This window comes from Dipodomys ordii, unplaced genomic scaffold (genome assembly GCF_000151885.1).
Source record: "Dipodomys ordii isolate 6190 unplaced genomic scaffold, Dord_2.0 Scaffold196, whole genome shotgun sequence".
NCBI lineage: Eukaryota > Metazoa > Chordata > Mammalia > Rodentia > Heteromyidae > Dipodomys > Dipodomys ordii.
In genome coordinates, this window is record NW_012267412.1 from 251,324 (window position 1) to 269,233 (window position 17,910).

At 39.6% G+C, this 17,910-nt stretch overlaps 1 protein-coding gene across 1 annotated transcript in view; it reads right to left on the reverse strand.

Annotated features, from left to right (window-relative positions):
- Positions 1 to 1,063: 1,063 nt before the first annotated feature.
- LOC105999704 (peroxisomal bifunctional enzyme-like) overlaps positions 1,064 to 17,910 on the reverse strand; it is a 34,890-nt gene continuing 18,043 nt past the window's right edge. The window contains exons 4-7 of the mRNA XM_013034790.1: positions 16,996 to 17,107; positions 14,420 to 14,524; positions 7,862 to 8,203; positions 1,064 to 3,302 (exon numbers count right to left, since the gene is read on the reverse strand). Coding sequence (XP_012890244.1) covers positions 2,041 to 3,302; positions 7,862 to 8,203; positions 14,420 to 14,524; positions 16,996 to 17,107 — 1,821 coding nt within the window. The 3' untranslated portion in view covers positions 1,064 to 2,040. The remainder of the gene's footprint in view (positions 3,303 to 7,861; positions 8,204 to 14,419; positions 14,525 to 16,995; positions 17,108 to 17,910) is intronic.

Here is a 17,910-nt window from a genome sequence, read left to right on the forward strand (position 1 = left end):
CTGGGAAGGTGGCTCAGTGGTAGAGCGCTTGCCTTGCATGCATGAGGCCCTGGGTTTGATTCCTCAGCACCACATAAGCAAAAAGAAAAAAGCCGGAAGGGGCGCTGTGGCTCAAGTGGTAGAGCACTAGCCTTGAGCTGAAGAGCTGAGGGACAGCGCCCAGGCCAAGAGTTCAGGCCCCATGACCGGACAAAAAATAAATAAATAAATAAAATTCAAACATTGAACTCCAATATATACATGGACTTACCCTTTGGTTTTAGGTGTTTCTTACAATGGGAACTTCCTAAATATCAAGATTTCTCAATAAGCCTATTTTGTTTGAAAGGGAGTGGGTCGTGCTCTGTTGTTGGGTTGGCTAGGAATTTCCAGGATCAGGTTAACCTGCTCTTTCAGCCTCCCAAATAGCTTCAATTAAAGGCACCTGCCACCATACCAGCCTCTACTAGGACTTTGACCACTTTCTTCAGATTTACAGGTGAAAATATTATGAAAAGTTTATTTGTAAGAAAATAAAAGATGACAACATTAGCATCATTCATTTTTTACTAATAATTTTATTCACATATAATTCAGACACCAAATAATTCACCCCTTTAAATTATGCAAAACAAAAGGTTTTGGCTGGGAATATGGCTTAGTGATAGAGTACTTGCCTAGCATGCTTGAAGCCCTGGGTTCAATTCCTCAGTACTCCACAAACAGAAAAAGCCAGAAGTGACATTGTAGATCAAGTGGTAGAATGTTTGCCTTGAGCACAGAGAAGCTCAAGGACAGTGCCCAGGCCCTGAATTCACGTCCGAGGACCAGAAAAAAAAGTTTTATTTGTATATGCTAAGTATACAAACAATCATGACCACAACAATAGCAGAACATTTTCATAAAACAAAAGAAATTCTGTACCTTTAGCAAATTCTGTACCTTTCCAAAAATTCTGGTCCCAGATAATGACAGATCTACTTTTTGCTTCTTACACATTTATCTCCTCTGGACATTTCACGTAAATGGCTATAACTATGTGGCCCTTCTAACTGGATACTTTTACTTAGCATAATGTTTTCTAGGATTATCACATAGCATACACCAGCACTTGATTTCTCTTCATGATTGAATGCCCATTGTGTGGATATACCTCATTTGTTTGTCAACTAATCAGTTAATACATTTCCAATTTTAGATTATTGTAATTCTGTTATTAACATTTGGGGATGCAAGTTTTCCTATTGACCAGTCCACTAACTTTTAATCACATTGAAAAAATCCAAAAAAGAAACTTTTAGTAAAAGACATAAACTCTGCAGTATCTGTTTTGTAATCATCTCAGATGTTTCAAGATTCAAGCACTTCCACACACCAACTCACCAAGGCTTGTCATGACCAAGAAACAGGCACCTCTACTCCATCGCAGAGTTTAGAAATCCTCGAAGACTAGACATTCTCTAAGTCCCTTTTTACACAAAGTGAATACTACTTTGTATTCCTTCCCTTTGACCAGTAATAAAAAGTAATGACCATAAAGACTAGGGCTGGTTGTGAACATTCCCTGACTGGAAACATGGAGCAAGAACTATTACCAAGAAGCCAGCAAGCAGAAGCACAACTGCACACATATGCTTTAGCCTTAGACAGAGGGTGTGTGTGAATGTGGCCCCAAAGACTTCTCTATACTGAGGATCTAGGGGTCAAAATGATTTAATAACTTAGTCAAATTGATCATCTATTAATTGATGATTCATTTTCCCATTCACCAGTATACTTCTTCAAGCTCTCTTATGAAATAATGTGCTACTGTATGCACATGAGTTTAGTCCTTAAAGTTATCTGACATGAGCACATTAAGAGGATAGGAAGCACATTTCATAACATTGTACCCACCATAATCATCAGGAAGACATCCAAAGGAGCTTTAATGAATGATTATATTATTATTGCTGATTATCTTCATATTTCAGAGCATTCTTACTTTGGATCCTGAGATTTCATCTCACAGAAACTGAGTTTTCCTGGAAGCCAGCATGTGAGCGCAAACCACTGGCTCAATCACAGTTTGCTGCTGGGAGGCCCTGCTAAGCTTTGCCATTCTTTCAGAGGAGGGTTTCCCTGGGCAGCCAGCTTTCTTAGGTAGTCGCTGGGCTCCAGCTGGGGAATATCAGGGTTCTGCCTGTGATACTTCTGCAACTTCTCTAGAACTGTGGGCAGTCCCACCGTGGAAGCATAGTACATGGGTCCACCCCGGTGCCTTGGCCACCCATACCCATGCAAGTAGATAACATCGATGTGCTCTGGGCTGGCAGCCATGCCTTCTCCCAAGATACGGAAGGCTTCATTGATCAGCACATACAAGCAGCGCTCAAGGATCTCGTCCTGCCTAATCACACGTGGCTCAATGTGATAGGTTTCTCTGTACTGAGACAGAAACTTGGAAAGCCAGGGATCAGGTTTACGAATCCTACCTAGTGGCTTGTCATAGAGATACCAGCCCTTGCCTGTCTTCCGGCCAAATCTTCCTGATTCACACAGCATATCAGCAATTGGGCAGTATCTTGCATTGCCCCTCTTGCGGGCAGGGGTCCCTGGAGGCAATGCAGGTCCAGTGAGCCCTTGTTCTTTGCGAACTTTCCAGCCCACATCCAACCCCGCAAGATCAGACACTCTGAAGGGCCCCATTTTAAAACCAAACCCTTCCAGCACCCCATCTATGTCCTCTGGCTTACTTCCTTCTTCTAACAAGAAATATGTCTGGCTGTAGTATGGAGCCAACATTCTGTTCCCAACAAAACCAGGACAGTTGCCTACAACTACCCCGATCTTCTTAATCTTCTTTGATAGATCCATAACAGTGGCAATGGTAGTGGGGGAAGAGTAGCGACTGGGAATAACCTCCAACAACCTCATAATATGAGCTGGTGAGAAGAAGTGGGTGCCAATCACCAACTGTGGACGATCTGTGGCAGAAGCAATCTCGTCCACATCCAGGGCTGAAGTATTGGTGCACAGAAATGCTTCAGGCTTGCACACAGCTGACAGTTCCGCAAAGACCTGCTTCTTCAGGTTCATGTCCTCAAATACTGCCTCCACGACTAAATCCACACCAGCCAGCTCCTTTATAGAGGAAGCAAAGTTGAGTTTGGGTGCTGACCAAGATTTGCCACTGTGTTGCGTTTTGGATGCTTGCTTTTCCAAGATGGAAGCTATTGCCTTCTTTGCAGCCTCTAGTTGCTTTTGGTCTGCTTCTACAGCAATCACAGGGATCCTGGCCATTGCAAAGGAAATGGCAATGCCTCGGCCCATTGTTCCCAAACCTGTGGATTAGGAATGAAGGAGAGAATGATTTGATGGTAGTGAGAGCTCAAAACTCACCTCTCAATGGATACTTCTATGGCAATGTCACATTTTTAAAAATTGATTGGCACTGGGCACCAGTTGCTCATGCCTGTAATCCTAGGTAGTCAGGAGGCTGAGCTCTGAGCATTGTGGTTCAAAGCCAGCCCAGGCAGGAAAGTCTGTGATACTCTTATCTCCAATTAACCACCAGAAAACCAGAAGTGGTGCTGTGGCTCAAGTGATAGAATGCTAGCCTTAAGCTTGAAGAGATGAGGGACAGCAGCTCCCAGACCCAGAATTCAAGCCCTATGACCAACAACATCAAAAAAGGATTAAATTGACTTAAGGATCAAGAAATAGTTTAGACTATTTTATGTGCCCCAGAGGAAATAAAAATTAATAGGATCCATATACCCACATACAAACTATGAGAAGTAATGAATTAGTCTAACAAACGGACAAGATGCATAATACATTTTATAGTCAATTCTAAGTTGGGTGATTCACACCTGTAATCCTAGCTACTCAGGAGGCTGAGATGTGATGATCATGTTTCCAAGCTAGCCTGGGCAGGAAAATCTGTGAAACTCTTATCTTCTATTATGCACTAAAAAAGCTAGAAGTAGAGCTGCAGCTCAAGTGGTAGAACACTATCCTTGAGCAAAAAGGCTAAGGGACAGCACCCAAGCCCTGAATTCAGCCCAAGGAAGAATACCAAATAATAATAATAATACCATCTATGACGACATGAAAAACTCTAGACTTAGAAAAAATGAATAAAGAAAATATTGTGCACTAAAATCAATGAAGTACTGGGTAAATGAACTTAATGAATAGCAAGGATATTGTTCGTTTGTAAGCATTTTCCTAAGAAATGACCAAAAATAAAAGAATTGACAAATATGAAGACATAAATTAAAACACATCCAATATGCATGTAAAGGAAGATTTAATATCATTGAGATGACCTCACTTCTTAACTTTAGCTATAAAGCTACTTGATCCATAAAGCTACAAGTACATTTTTTTTATTTTTGTTGTTGTTTGTTTTCTTCTTTGGTATCAATTACACAGAATTTTCTTTAAGAATGATAGAAAATTTTCTAAAATTGATATAGAAATGGCCACATGCTTATGTTAATGAAAAATAGTAAGTTATAGTATTTCTTTTCTGTTTTGGGGTTGCTTTTTGTTGTTGTTGTTGTTGTTGGTCATGGGGCCTGAACTCGGCCTGGGCGCTGTCCCTCAGCTCTTCAGCTCAAGGCTAGTACTCTACCACTTGAGCCACAGTGCCACTTCCTGTTTTCGGGTGGTTAATTGAAGGTAAGAGTCTAATGGACTTGCCTGCTCCGGCTGGCTTTGAACCACAATCCTCAGATCTCAGCCTCCTGAGTAGCTAGGATTACAGGCATAAGCCACCAGTGCCTGGCTAAGTTGTAGTGGTTCTAGTGATACTGTCACTGTGCATCTTTTTTATATGAATTAACAATAAGTTGTAAAATTCATACAAAGATTAAGGACAAAATTATTGAAAAGAAATCAAATTAGAGAAGTCTCTACTTAATTTCAAATATTATGATAAAACTTTTACAATATAGTGTGTTACTGCTGCATAGACAGACAAACAAATGCAATAGAATTAGGCTCAGACATTAGTTATACACTAAAAGCCTATGTTAATTTTGATTAATGCCATGGTTATTCAATGAGAAAACGAAAACTCTTTAACCAATGGTGCTGGCACACTGGATATTCATGTGTAAAGCATGAAGTTGGACTCTTGTCTTAAACCATGTATAAATACTAAAATCATAAGCATAAATGTAAGAACTAAAATTCTATTGAGAATGAAATCTTTGTTTTTTTTAATTTAATTTAATTTTATTTGTGAACATACGAGAATGAAATCTTACAGGAGTACTTCTGATAATATATTTTTGTGATCTTAATTAGGTAATTAGTTTTTGAAACAAACCACTAAAAGCACAAGTAACAAAAGAGAAAAACAGAAGAACGAGATATCATGAAATTTAAAAACTTTTTTCCTTCAAAGGACACCATAAAGAAAAAGAACCAGCTTGTTAGTAACTGAAAAATGTTAAGAATGCAGTTACTATATGACCCAGAAATTCCATTTATTACTATATGTTGATACATGTATGCTTAAATGTAGACACATGCCCAAGTGATTTAGATATATAGATATATATCTCTATATACACAGTTTATAAATATATTTCAGTTACATATATCTTGAAAAAACCTGAAAACATGACCACCCAAAATTTGTACATGAATGTGGATTATTTAACATATCCAAAAAAGGTAGAAACAACTGAAAATTCCACCAACTGACAATACAAAATACCATTTTGGCCATGAAAAAAAAATAAAGTACTATTACATGCTATGATATGGATGAAAATTTTATGCCAATTTAAGAAGGTCAGACACAAAAGGAAATATGGGTGTATTATTCCACTTATACTAAATGTCTACAGTAAATAAATCTATTGAGGTATAAAGGGGACACTTTGCTTCCTGAGGAAAGTGGGAATATGCTGAGTACTAATATGCACAGGATTTCCTTTCAGGGTGACAACAAATTTTCTTTTTTTTTTTTTCTGGGGTTCGGTCATAGGGCCTGAACTCGGGGCCTGGGTGCTGTCCCTCAGCTCTTCAGCTCAAGGCTAGCGCTCTACCACTTGAGTTACAGCACCACTTCCGGCATTTTTGTTTTTTCTTATGGGGTGCTGAGGAATCGAACCCAGGGCCTCATGCATGCAAGGCAAGCGCTCTACCACTGAGCCACCTTCCCAGCCCGACAACAGATTTTCTAAAAGTTTTGGGGTAATGGTCACATACTTATGTTTCTAAAAACCACTGAGCTATAATTTTTATGTGTGCATGGTAATACTACGATGCTCAAGAATTCGGTTAAGCCAGGGGTCTGGGAAGGTGGCTCAGTGGTAGAGCGCTTGCCTTGCATGCATGAGGCCCTAGGTTCCATTCCCAGCACCACATAAGCAAAAAGAAAAAAGCCAGAAGTGGCGCTGTGGTTCAAGTGGTAGAGTGCTAGCCTTGAGCTGAAGAGCTGAGGGACAGCGCCCAGACCCAGAGTTCAGGCCCCACGACCGGACCCCCCCCCCAAAAAAAGAAAGTTGTTTTGGGCTGGGATGTTGCTCAGTGGCAAAGTGCTTGCCTAGCAAGTGCAACATCCTGGGTTCGATCCCCAGTACCAAAAAAGAAAAGACAAAAAAATACAGTTAAAAAAAAAAAAAGAATTCGGTTAAGCTGGGCACCAGTGGCTCAAGCCTGTAATCCTAGCTACTCAGGAGGTTTGAAGACAGCCCTAGCAAGCAAAAGGCAGAAGTGGAGGTATGGCTCAAGTTGTAGAACACCAGACTTGAGGGTCTTAGGGATAGAGGCTGGGAATGTAGGAACATTCCATAGGACACATGGGAACAATGGAAGGTCATATCACAAACTCATGTTTCTGTGTTGTTTTATTGCCAGTACTAGGCTTAAACTCAGGAATTCTTTCTTGCTTAATCGGTCTTTTGTGTTTGGCTGGCATTCTACTATTTGAGTAATGTCTCTACTCCAGCTTTTTTTAAATTGTAGATTGCAGGGCTTGAACTCAGGACCTAGGTGCTGTCCATGAACTCTTTTTGCTCAAGGCTAGTGCTCTACCACTTTGAACCAGCTCCACTTCTTGTTTCCTATAGATTAATTGGAGATAAGAGTCTCACTGACTTTCTTTCCTTGGCTGGCTTTGAACCACGATCCTCAGATCTTAGCCTCCTGAGTACTAGGACTACAGGTGTGAGCCACCAGCACCTGGCTTTTTGCTGGTTACTTTGGACATAGAGTCTATTAGGGTTTTTTGTCTGTGCTGGCTTCAAACTGTGGTCATGTAGAGCTCAGCCTGTTAAGAAACCATGACCAAGAGAAATAAATGGATCCAGGGATCAAAAAGACAAGAGAGGGCTGGGAATGTGGCTTTGTGGTATACTGCTTGACTAGTTGGGTTTGATTCCTCAGTACCACATAAACAGAAAAAGCCAGAAGTGGCACTGTGGCTCAAATGGGAGTGCTGGCCCTGAACAAAAGAAGCTCAGTGACAGTGCTCAGGCTCTGAGTTCAAGCCCTAGAACTTGGGAAAAAAAAAAAAGACAAGTGAATGCATTTCAAATACCTAACCACAAAAGGACAGGCTACATTTTGAAATACGGTACAAATAATATTCCTTATTAGGAAACCCTAGAGTGAGAGATTCATAGAAGGAAGCAGTTTGGAAGAGTTAAAAAAAAAAGTTCAGTCTGGAGTCACACATACCTAGTTTCCTCACTGTTGAAAAGGTTAGTTAGCTTCTCTACACCCTCCTACATAAAACAAAGAGCTCATGGTATGGTGTGAGAATTAAGAAACCTAACAAAGCAATAAGTTCAGCACAGAACTTCATATCTGGCAGCCTGAGCAAATAAGCACACATATGTAAATTGTGGTGAGCCCCATGAACTCTCCCAGAACTTACCAAGAATACCAACTGAAGAGATGGGTCTCCCTGAAGCTGTTTTCCAGGATGCCCCAGAGGGACTTGACCACTTATTTACATTCCTTTCTGCAAAGAAAGCATACTGCAGGGCTCTAGCTTGCCCTGATTCCCGAAGGTACCAAAACAGTTTCTCCTCCTCCTTGATGCCTACTTCATAGGGATACTTCACAGAGGCCTGCACTGAACGGACACATGTCTCTGGAGCAAGAACACCAGGGTACTGCTTTCGCATCTTGGCAAAGGCCTCACTGAAAATGGCGTCCATGTTGGGCAAGCTCGGAACTGTCTTGTTCAAGATTCTGCGTGGTTCCAGAGGTTTATCTGGAAGGAAAAAGACAGAGCAGAGCGTTTCCAAGTGGTACTTGCAGTAAGGGAAAAATAATATATGACAAGAATAACAACAGTAGCAATAACCGGTTACAAGTCAAAGTATCAAAGTATATCCTAATCCTCAAGCTATTTAATGGAACACTAGTTTCATCTCTATCTTTGTAACTTTGTCTTATAAGATAGTATTTAAGAGACTGATGTAATAGTAAGTTACCTAATTGAGGCATAAACTTTTAAGTATCTTTTTATTTCAAGGCTAAGACCATTTTATAATAGATTAAATATTGGTCTGTCAGTGAATCTAAAGAGGATAGTTTCTAATTAATATTTTTACATTTAACATTCCTTAAACTCATTTCTACTAACAAAATCATAAAACACCAGGGAAAACAGTATGATACAGATGTATGGGTAGGCACAGATACCAATGAAGAAAACTGCTAGATCAGTAACTAATCATTACAATTACACTCTACCTTCCTTCTTACGTATTTGCAGTATTTGGTTGGAGCTCAGATTCCATTGAACTTTCCCACTCTACTTGAGCCATGCCCTCAACTGATTTTAAACATAGGTAGAAAACAATCAGTGAAAGAGTATTGGGGGAAAAATTATGCTAGGATAATTGGATAGTCACAGGCTAAATAAAGAAATAAATTTACATCCTTACCTAGCATCACACACAAAAACTAAAAGTGGATGATAAATGCATGGGTGGTCTAAAACTATGCACAGTTCTGGAAGAAAATGGAAGGGCAGCTTTGTAATCTTGGCCTAGGCAATGTCCTCTTAGATACAATAACACTTGCATGAGCCACAAAAGAAAAAAAATTAAGTTGAACGACAACACATCTTTTAAAAAATTAATGCAGAGGGCACTATTAAGAGAAGGAAATGAAGAGCAATAGCATGGGAGGAAATGTTTCAGCAGCAGGCAAAGCAACATCAGCCTTCCAGTGTCCACTTTCTACCACCAGAATCTATGACAGTATTGACTAAGAAGAGAAATGGAGTGTGTAAGTGGGATTAAGAGGAGAGGTATTGAGATGGGAGACTACCTTGCATGATCTGTACGGGCCTAATATAACATAGTTGTCATGAAAGAGGTCTAACAGAAGGGTCTAGAGAGATGAAACAGCAGAAAGACATGATCTCAGACAAAAAGGTAGCTTTCAACATGGGAGAAGGAGACAAGAACCAAGGTATCTAGTTGTCTCTAAAGCAAGGAACCAACCTCAGTTTACACACAGCAAGAACTCAAGGAACAGGGCTCACAAGGCAAGCTAAGGAATTCTATCAACCATTCAAATATCCAGGAAATGGTTCTGCCCTTAAGTCTGTAGAAAGGAATGCAGCAGCTAACAGCTGGATTTTTTTCTCCAGTCAAACTCTGCCAGACTTCGACCCTACATAAATCTATGACAACAAATCTATATTAGTCAAATTGCTAGTCCGGTCATAATTTGATATCATAGTAGTAGAAAAAAATTATACAAGTTTCACATGAAATGTCCAACAAAGAGCTGGTATTCACACTATATAAACAACTCTTACAACCTAATGAAAAGAAGTCAAACAATTCTATTCTTTAGAGGCGGTGGGATAAACTTGAGCAGATATTTCTCCAGAAGATATATAAAAAGCTACTTTGTCCATGGGGAAAAAAATTCCATTAGCCATAAGGGAAATGCAAAATAAAACCAGAGCAAATGTGTTAACATTCACTGTCAAAGTAACGGGACATCATTTCTGAGACTGATTCTGTCTTCTTACTCTCTCTTGCTTTCATAATCTAATGAGAGCCACTTGTCAGGCTGTGAGCTGCCTTATGGTGAAACCAATATGGAAACAAACAAACAAACCGAGGAAGACCTTTAGCTGATAGCTGATGGCCCTGGATGAAGGACCATCAGGACATAAGGAACTGAAGCTTGAAACAACCCTTTGAAGCTCAAGAGCTCCCCCAGATATTGAGATCACTACAGCTACAGCCAATGTTACAAGTCTAACTTGGATTGAAGCTTTGTGTAAAACCCAAAAGCCAGAGGACCTAGCTAAGCACATCTAGAGTCCTGACATACAAAAATTGTATGACAAATGCTTGAGTTTAAGCTGCTAAGTTTTGAGAGTGATTATGTTGCTGCAGATAATGAGCAAAGACCCACTAGAAATGCTGTAAAAAAAGACATCAATACCAAATGTTGGTGATTATGTGGCGAAACTACAACTCTCATTCATTACTTCTAAGTATGGAAGATGGGAATCACTTTGAAATACTGTTATCTCCAAAATAAACAAACATGAACTTATTGTTTAACAACGTGACTAACAATCTACCTGAAAAAAATTAAAGCTTATGTCCACATAAAATTTGTCTGTAGACACTCATAGCATCATTACTCATAATTGCAAAATCTAGAAATAACCCAAATAAAGAAAATATTTTATAGCCTTATCACAGAATGCTGTTCACCAATAAAAAGAATAAAGTAGGGGCTGGGAAGGTGGTTCAGTGGTAGAGTGCTTGCCTTGCATGCTCAAGGCCCTGGGTTCGATTCCTCAGCACCACATAAGCAAACAGAAAAAAGCCGGAAGTGGCGCTGTGGCTCAAGTGGTAGAGCGCTAGCCTTAACCGAAAAGCTGAGAGACAGTGCCCAGGCCCAGAGTTCAGACCCCACAACCGGACCCAAAAAAAAAAAAAAAAAAAAGAATAAAGTACTTCTAGGCAGAATGGTTCACATTAGTAATTGAGAGGCTGAAATAAAAGGATCAAAACTTTGTGGCCAGTTCAAGCAAAATTTACAAGATTCCACCTCAAGCAATAAGGTTGAACAAGGTGGAGGACATTTGCTATCCTATCTACCCAGGAGCAATAAATAGGATTGTGGTCAGGCTAGCACTGGGAAAAACACAAGACCCAATATGAAAATTAAAGAAAGCGGAAGTGCCAGGGCCCAGGATTAAGTGCTTGAGTGTCTTCTTAGCCTACCCACATCCACTAGTGTGTGGGTAAAGAGTGGGGGAGGGAAGAACAATTACTAACATATGCTCCACACCACTTGAACTTTTTAGAAAATACTGAATAAAGTCAGATACAAGTGATTTTGTTATGCAGTGTTATTTATATTAAATGCCCAGAAAAAGGCAAACATAGAGACAGGAAGATAATTATTCGTTGCCTAGGATATGGTATATTGAGTGAGAGCTAGAGTAGGTATTAAAAAATGTTTTGTGACGGGGGCTGGGAAGATGGCTCAGTGGTAGAGCACTTGCCTTGTATGCCTGAGGCTCTGGGTTCGATTCCTCAGCACCACATAAACAAAAAGAAAAAAGCTGGAAGTGGCGCTGTGGCTCAAGTGGTAGAGCACTAGCCTTGAGCTGAAAAGCTGAGGGACAGCGCCCAGGCCCAGAGTTCAGACCCCATGACCGGACCCCCCCCCAAAAAAAACGAAATGTTTCATGGGAATAGAAAAGGTTTAAAGTTTAATATGCCTCATTGAAGATACTATAGTATGTCTAGAAATGAATTAACCGAGAGAGGTTTAAGACCTTAATGAAGATAGCTATAGTATTTTATAGAACACAAAGGACACTTGCTCCTAAATATATTTAGTTTCCATTGGTGTTAGTAAAAATTATAACTGGAACCAGTGTTCTATACTTCACTAAGTATCTCAACAAAATTATCCTAAAACTTACAAAAAAGAATAATGACTAAAACTTATAGTTACCAAAACTTCAGGTACATAAGAAATTGTTTTCTAAAATGTGCTTGTGTCTCAGAAATATTCTATTATATCACAAATGTACATCTTAGGAATTCAGAAGACCTAACAAAGCTTATAAAGCAGTGTATTATAGACGGACAAATGAATATGAGTCAGCCTTGGGCCTGTACTGGTGTGTTAAGATGTGTCAAAGGCAGAATGAGCAGTCTGGATGTTATCTGCACATGAGGCATTCTATAATCTCAGCCTCTCATTTTATTTTTTCAGTATGGGGACTTGAACTCAGGGTCATATGCTTGCTAGAAAGGCACTCTACTGCTTAGCCATGTCTCCGGCCTTTTTGGGCTGGTTATTTTGAGATAAGGCCTTATTTCTTGGCTGATCAAGTACCTGGGCCACAATCTTCCTTTTTTTTTTCTTTCCATAGCTAAGAAGACAAGCTCATTTCGCCATGCCCATCTTCATCTGGGAGATGGAGTCTCATGCACTTTTCTGCTGGGCTAGGCTAGAATCATGATCTCACATTCTCAGCCTGCTATGTAAGTAGGATGACAGAACTGTGCCACTGTGCCCTGCTACTGGTTAAAAAGGAACCTCATGTGTATATCCAGGCTTGCCTTAAACTACGATTCTCCTGACCTCAGCCTCCCAAGCATCTGGGATTACAAGCATGATCCATTGGTGTCCAATTCTTTTTATAAACTAAATGCAAGAATATTTCTTGATGTATAATTTATAAAGTTGACAATAGCTTTCTAAATGACTAATAGTTAAGAACAGCAATAAGGGTAAGTGCCAGTGCCTCACACTTGTAATCCTAGCTACTTTGGAGAAGAAAAGCATCACAGTTTGAGATTGGCCCAGGCAGAAAAGTTTTCAGGATTTGTTCTTAACCTATATCTGGTCACAGTGGTACAGGCTTATCATCCTAACTAGATGGGGAGCTAAGACTGGGAGAATCTTATTCCAGATCAGCTCAGGTAGAAAAGGCATTATAAATTTATTTTTTAATTTAATATAAGAATTATTCCAAAAACTACAATTAATTAAAAAAAACAAAATCAGATTATATTCTAAGTGAACTATGATTTTCATTCATTTCTTTTTCTTTTTTTTTTTGGGTCGGTCGTGGGGCTTGAACTCTGGGCCTGGGCGCTGTCCCTCAGCTCTTCAGCTCAAGGCAAGCGCTCTACCACTTGAGCTACAGCGCCACTTCCTCATTTATTTCTTAAAGTAACTCAAATCTCAAATCGGGTTATAAGTATTTCAATAAGGAAATAAATACCTTGTAGCAATTGAGGTCTTTACTAACTTGAACCAGAGTGAGAATGGTCTACCTTGAGCCCAATCCAAAGGGTAATTTAGGGACCCCTAAGGCCAACAGCATTTGCTTTGACTCAACTAAGTGAGGTATAACAAAACAAGCAGGTCTCAGAACTCTGAGACCTGGTGAAGATAAACAGGAAGACAGAAGAACAGTAAGGAAATTATTTCCATTTGGGCAAGGAAATCTTTAAGGTTTGCACAATTTTCTCCCACAGCCTCTCACCTCTCCAGTGCCACCCCTATTTTTACACTGAAACAGGAACTAGATGGACCATAATGGAAAGGTGAGACTTCTTTTGTCAGCCAAACAAATCGTATTTTCAAAGGACTGTCTTGGAATGACTCAGAGCCTTTGCTGCCACCTTGTGGGCAAACAGCACACACTCTCTGTGCTAAGGCCAAAACACTCCTTCAAGGTAATTTTCTCTGTCCCTTTTTCTTGCTAGTTCAGTGCTGACATCATCCATAGACTTTGAAAAGGAATACATTAAGCTAACCCAACAAGTAAACAAACAAATTTATGGTAACCACCTAAACGACTGTAATGGAAATCTTTTTTGTGTGTGAAAATAAGGTAAGTTTATTTGGAAAGGAAGTCACTTCCAATTAACTAAAAATAAGTCATCTCTAGGGTAAAAATGACTCTCAAAGGAACATCATGCATCTGTAAAGTGAGAACACCTGTCATGGACATGGTGACTCGGTCATTGCCACAGACCCTCCAGAGGACACAGCTTTGTGTGGGGAATTGCAGGGCCTGTCTGTGTTCTCCTGTAAAACATGGGTTTGCTCCTCTGTATCAACGCTAATTCTATTTTTTAACTGGAAAAACACTCATAGGGCAAAAAACTTCAAAGTCATATACACAGAGCAGCCATTTATTTCCTAAAAATCCTTACTTAAGCAGAGATTAGCACTCATTCATGCATTTTCCTCATACACATATTTGATTTCATCCTCTCTTGTTATACCATTGGTATACCCCAACATACAATGATGCTTTTTTTCACTAACACATTATATCATGGAGTTTATTGCTTGACAGTACATTAATCCCTAAGGAGTATCACATTCCATCACATGGATGCTCCTTATTAAAATGCAACTAAGGCTTGTTCCCAATACTGTGATACATCTATTATTGGCTTCTTACCAACAATTTGCTGAGCAAATTTGATTGCTTCTTCAAGCACATCTAAGTTCACAACTTTATCCACAATCCCCATCTTGAGTGCTTCACCTGCCAAAATATGCCTTCCTAAAACAAAAGCAAAAAACACAAAGAACAATGTAAGATGGAAGCACAACATTGTTCTTCTCTCTGGAAGACTTATTATTAGTAAAATAAAGGATACCACTCAGACTACTGTAAAAGGAAGAACACCACAGAAATAGGAAGAAAACAGATTTAAGGGGCAGCTCAATTTCCACGGTCAGAGTGACTGTGGGAAATAGCATCAGAACCACAATCTCTTCACTGATAAATGGCAGGAACTATACCTGCCTGAGGCAAAAATAACATATCTTCTTCCTATTCCATAAAAGTCTAAAGAAGTAATTTATATAATATTAATCTAATTAGAAATCCGAAAGCGTTGATTTTTCAGATAATGAAAAAGTAGCAGTACTTCAATATACCTTATATCTACTATACACGAGGGACTGTAATTGATTAACTAAAAGAAAAGAATAGTCCCCAAACATAAACAAAGTTGGTAAGACAGGAAATGTATCAGCTAAGACTAAATGATATAATACTGGTCACCACTGGTTCCTATTTACTCAGGAGGCTGATATCTGAGAATCTAGGTTTGAAGCCAGCCCAGGATGAGCTGGATTGAGCGATGGCTCAAGAGCTAACCATGAGCAAAAAAGCTCAGGGTCAGTGCTCAGGGCTTGAGTTCAAGCCCTGGGATCAGCATACACACACACACACACACACACACACACACACACACACATGAAATGAAATAAAGCACTATTGAAATTATGTAGTAGGAGAAAGTGGGGAAGACTTTTGCCATATTTTGGCACCCAGCACCTTGACCAAACCTGCTTGTTAAATTTCTATTTGATGAGTCCATGTATGAATGCAGAGATGATTAGACAATCATTTCTTCAGGTCCCTAATAGTGGAGCATAACCTGTGACCTCAAGCTAGCTGAACAGAGTGCTCTACTGAGGGTTCTTAAGCTGAAGTCAAGGATACTAAAGTAGCAGTAATGATGGTGGTAACGGTAGTATGCTGTGGCTGACAGTTTCCAGTGTTCTCAGGGCACTGGAAGCCTCCAGTAGAGAACACTACTTCTAAAGGGTGATAGAGCTGCAGGCAGTTTATGTCTATAGTGAAGATGATGACCCCGGGTTAAGGTCTTTATAAGATCCTGTGTAAATCTAAGACAAGATCTCAAGGCACAGAGAGCTCTTCTTCAAGCTGCAGAATTTTCTCCCTAGTTTTCTTTACCATGTCTTTCAAAAGTTAAAAAAAAATCCAAATGCCATTTTAAAGTTCCCCACTATCTCCTCCAAATATAGGTGTACAATTTTACTGCCAGCTTTCTTCTAATTCACTGTGACCATTTCCATAAACTCAAAAATGGTTCTCATGACTACCGTTTCCACTTCTTGTCTTCACTGTACTAAACATGGGGATATTTCCTGGTCTAGTGTTCTGGAAAAAGAAACTAAGCCTCATTTGTTTCATGTCATTATAATCAGAAAGCCAGTTTTCTTCCTTGATTCCCCCAAATACTAACCTAGTTCATTGTCATCACATCACCACATAGTGATGTGAGAGAATGATTACTATCTCATTTCTGGAAGATAAGGAAGACAAAGATAAAGTCCTTGATGCACAACCTCAAAATGAATTGCACTTATTTTGGAGTAAATGGTTTTATACTCTTCCCTCTAGTGTTATACAATTGAAAGTCTCCTGATATGTCCTACAAAGTAAAACATTTGGTGAATCTAGAGTTTAGTGCTACGTTGTTGAGGCTTACACTTGAAAAATAAAAGTTTTCTTATACAATTAATAACTTACTGAAGAAAGGAACACATCCATTGTCTGCTGAAACTTGAAAATACTAGTTTTGACTCGTTGATTTGAATATAATATTCTCAGTGTGATTCCTTGGTTCTATGAATAGTCACTTCAACTTTAATACAACTCTCAATTTGATGAGCATTTTGCATATACTCTCTTTTGAGCTTTTATGCTCAAGGCTAGCACACTACCAGTTGAGCCACAATTCCACTTCCTGCTTTTTGGTGGTTAACTGGAAGTAACAGACTCTGCCTGGGCTGGGTTTGAACCGCATTCCTCAGATCCCAGGTTTCAGAGTAGCTAGGATTACAGGTACACTGGCACACAGATTACACTCCTTTCCAAGACTCACATGTAGCATTTTCATTTAAGAAGTTCTCCGGCAGTGGTGGGTGAGGGAAAGAGGGAGAAAAATGAGGGAAGGGGTAACAAGTTAGACAAGAAATGTAATCACTACCTATGTAACTGTAACCCCTCTGTACATCATTTTGACAATAAAATTTTAAGAGAAAAGAAGTTCTCTAGGCAAGTTCTATTTTCATTTTAAGATGAAATTTTAAAATGAAGACAATTTAAAGAAACCCTGCTGTTATATGGGTAGTAAAGGGGCCAACCCAGGATGCTTCTAGGTGCTGGGACCTTCCTCACAGTGATCTAGACAGGTGCCCAAAGTGTATACTGACCTGAGGTTATCAAGTCAAGTGCAGCAGGAAGTCCAATAAGTCTGGGAAGAAGCTGGGTTCCTCTTGCACCAGGAAGGATTCCCAGAGTGACTTCTGGGAAACCAATCGCAGTCTATCAGACATTGAAATAGAAAGCCCATTACAATGAGATCACATGTTCAGAGTGAAGACAAGCACCTCCGAGGGTTTCCTACATCCTCAATAATGCACATGTTTCAATTACCTCAGTCTTTCTAGAGGACAGACTAGTATATAGTGTTAAAATATGTCATTGGTTTCTGGCGCCTTTTTCCTCTTACCTGTGTCAGACAACAAATATAGCCTCTACAATCAATTTGCTGGGTTGCTGTTAAGAGGCAGAAAACACAAGAAAGTAATGAGGAAACCCAGAGCAAGGAACAGAATGTAGGCAAATTATGTTTAAAATAGGACACAAAGAATTTTAGAATTCAACCACAAAATAACTAATACAAAATGGGCAAAGATCTTAATAGAGAAATCCCCAAAGAAGAAATATTAATGGTCAATAAACAAATGGTAAATGAAAATATTCAATATGTATGCCAAGATCCAGTGGCTCACACATGTAATCCTACCTACTCAGGAGGCTGAGATCTGAGGATCACACAGCAAAGCCACAGGGACAAGAAAGTTCATGAGATTCTTAGCTCCAAATTAGCCACAGAAAAAAGCCAGAAGTAGAGCTGTGCCTCAAATGGTAGAGTGTCAGCCTTGAATGAAAAAGCTAAAGGACAGAGTTCAAGCCTCAGTATAGGCACAAAAGAAAAAGCTCGGGTTGGGAAGGTGGCTCAGCAGTAGAGCACTTGCCTTGCATGCATGAGGCCCTGGGTTCAATTCCTCAGCACCACATAAGCAAAAAGAAAAAAGCCGGAAGTGGCGCTGTGGCTCAAGTGG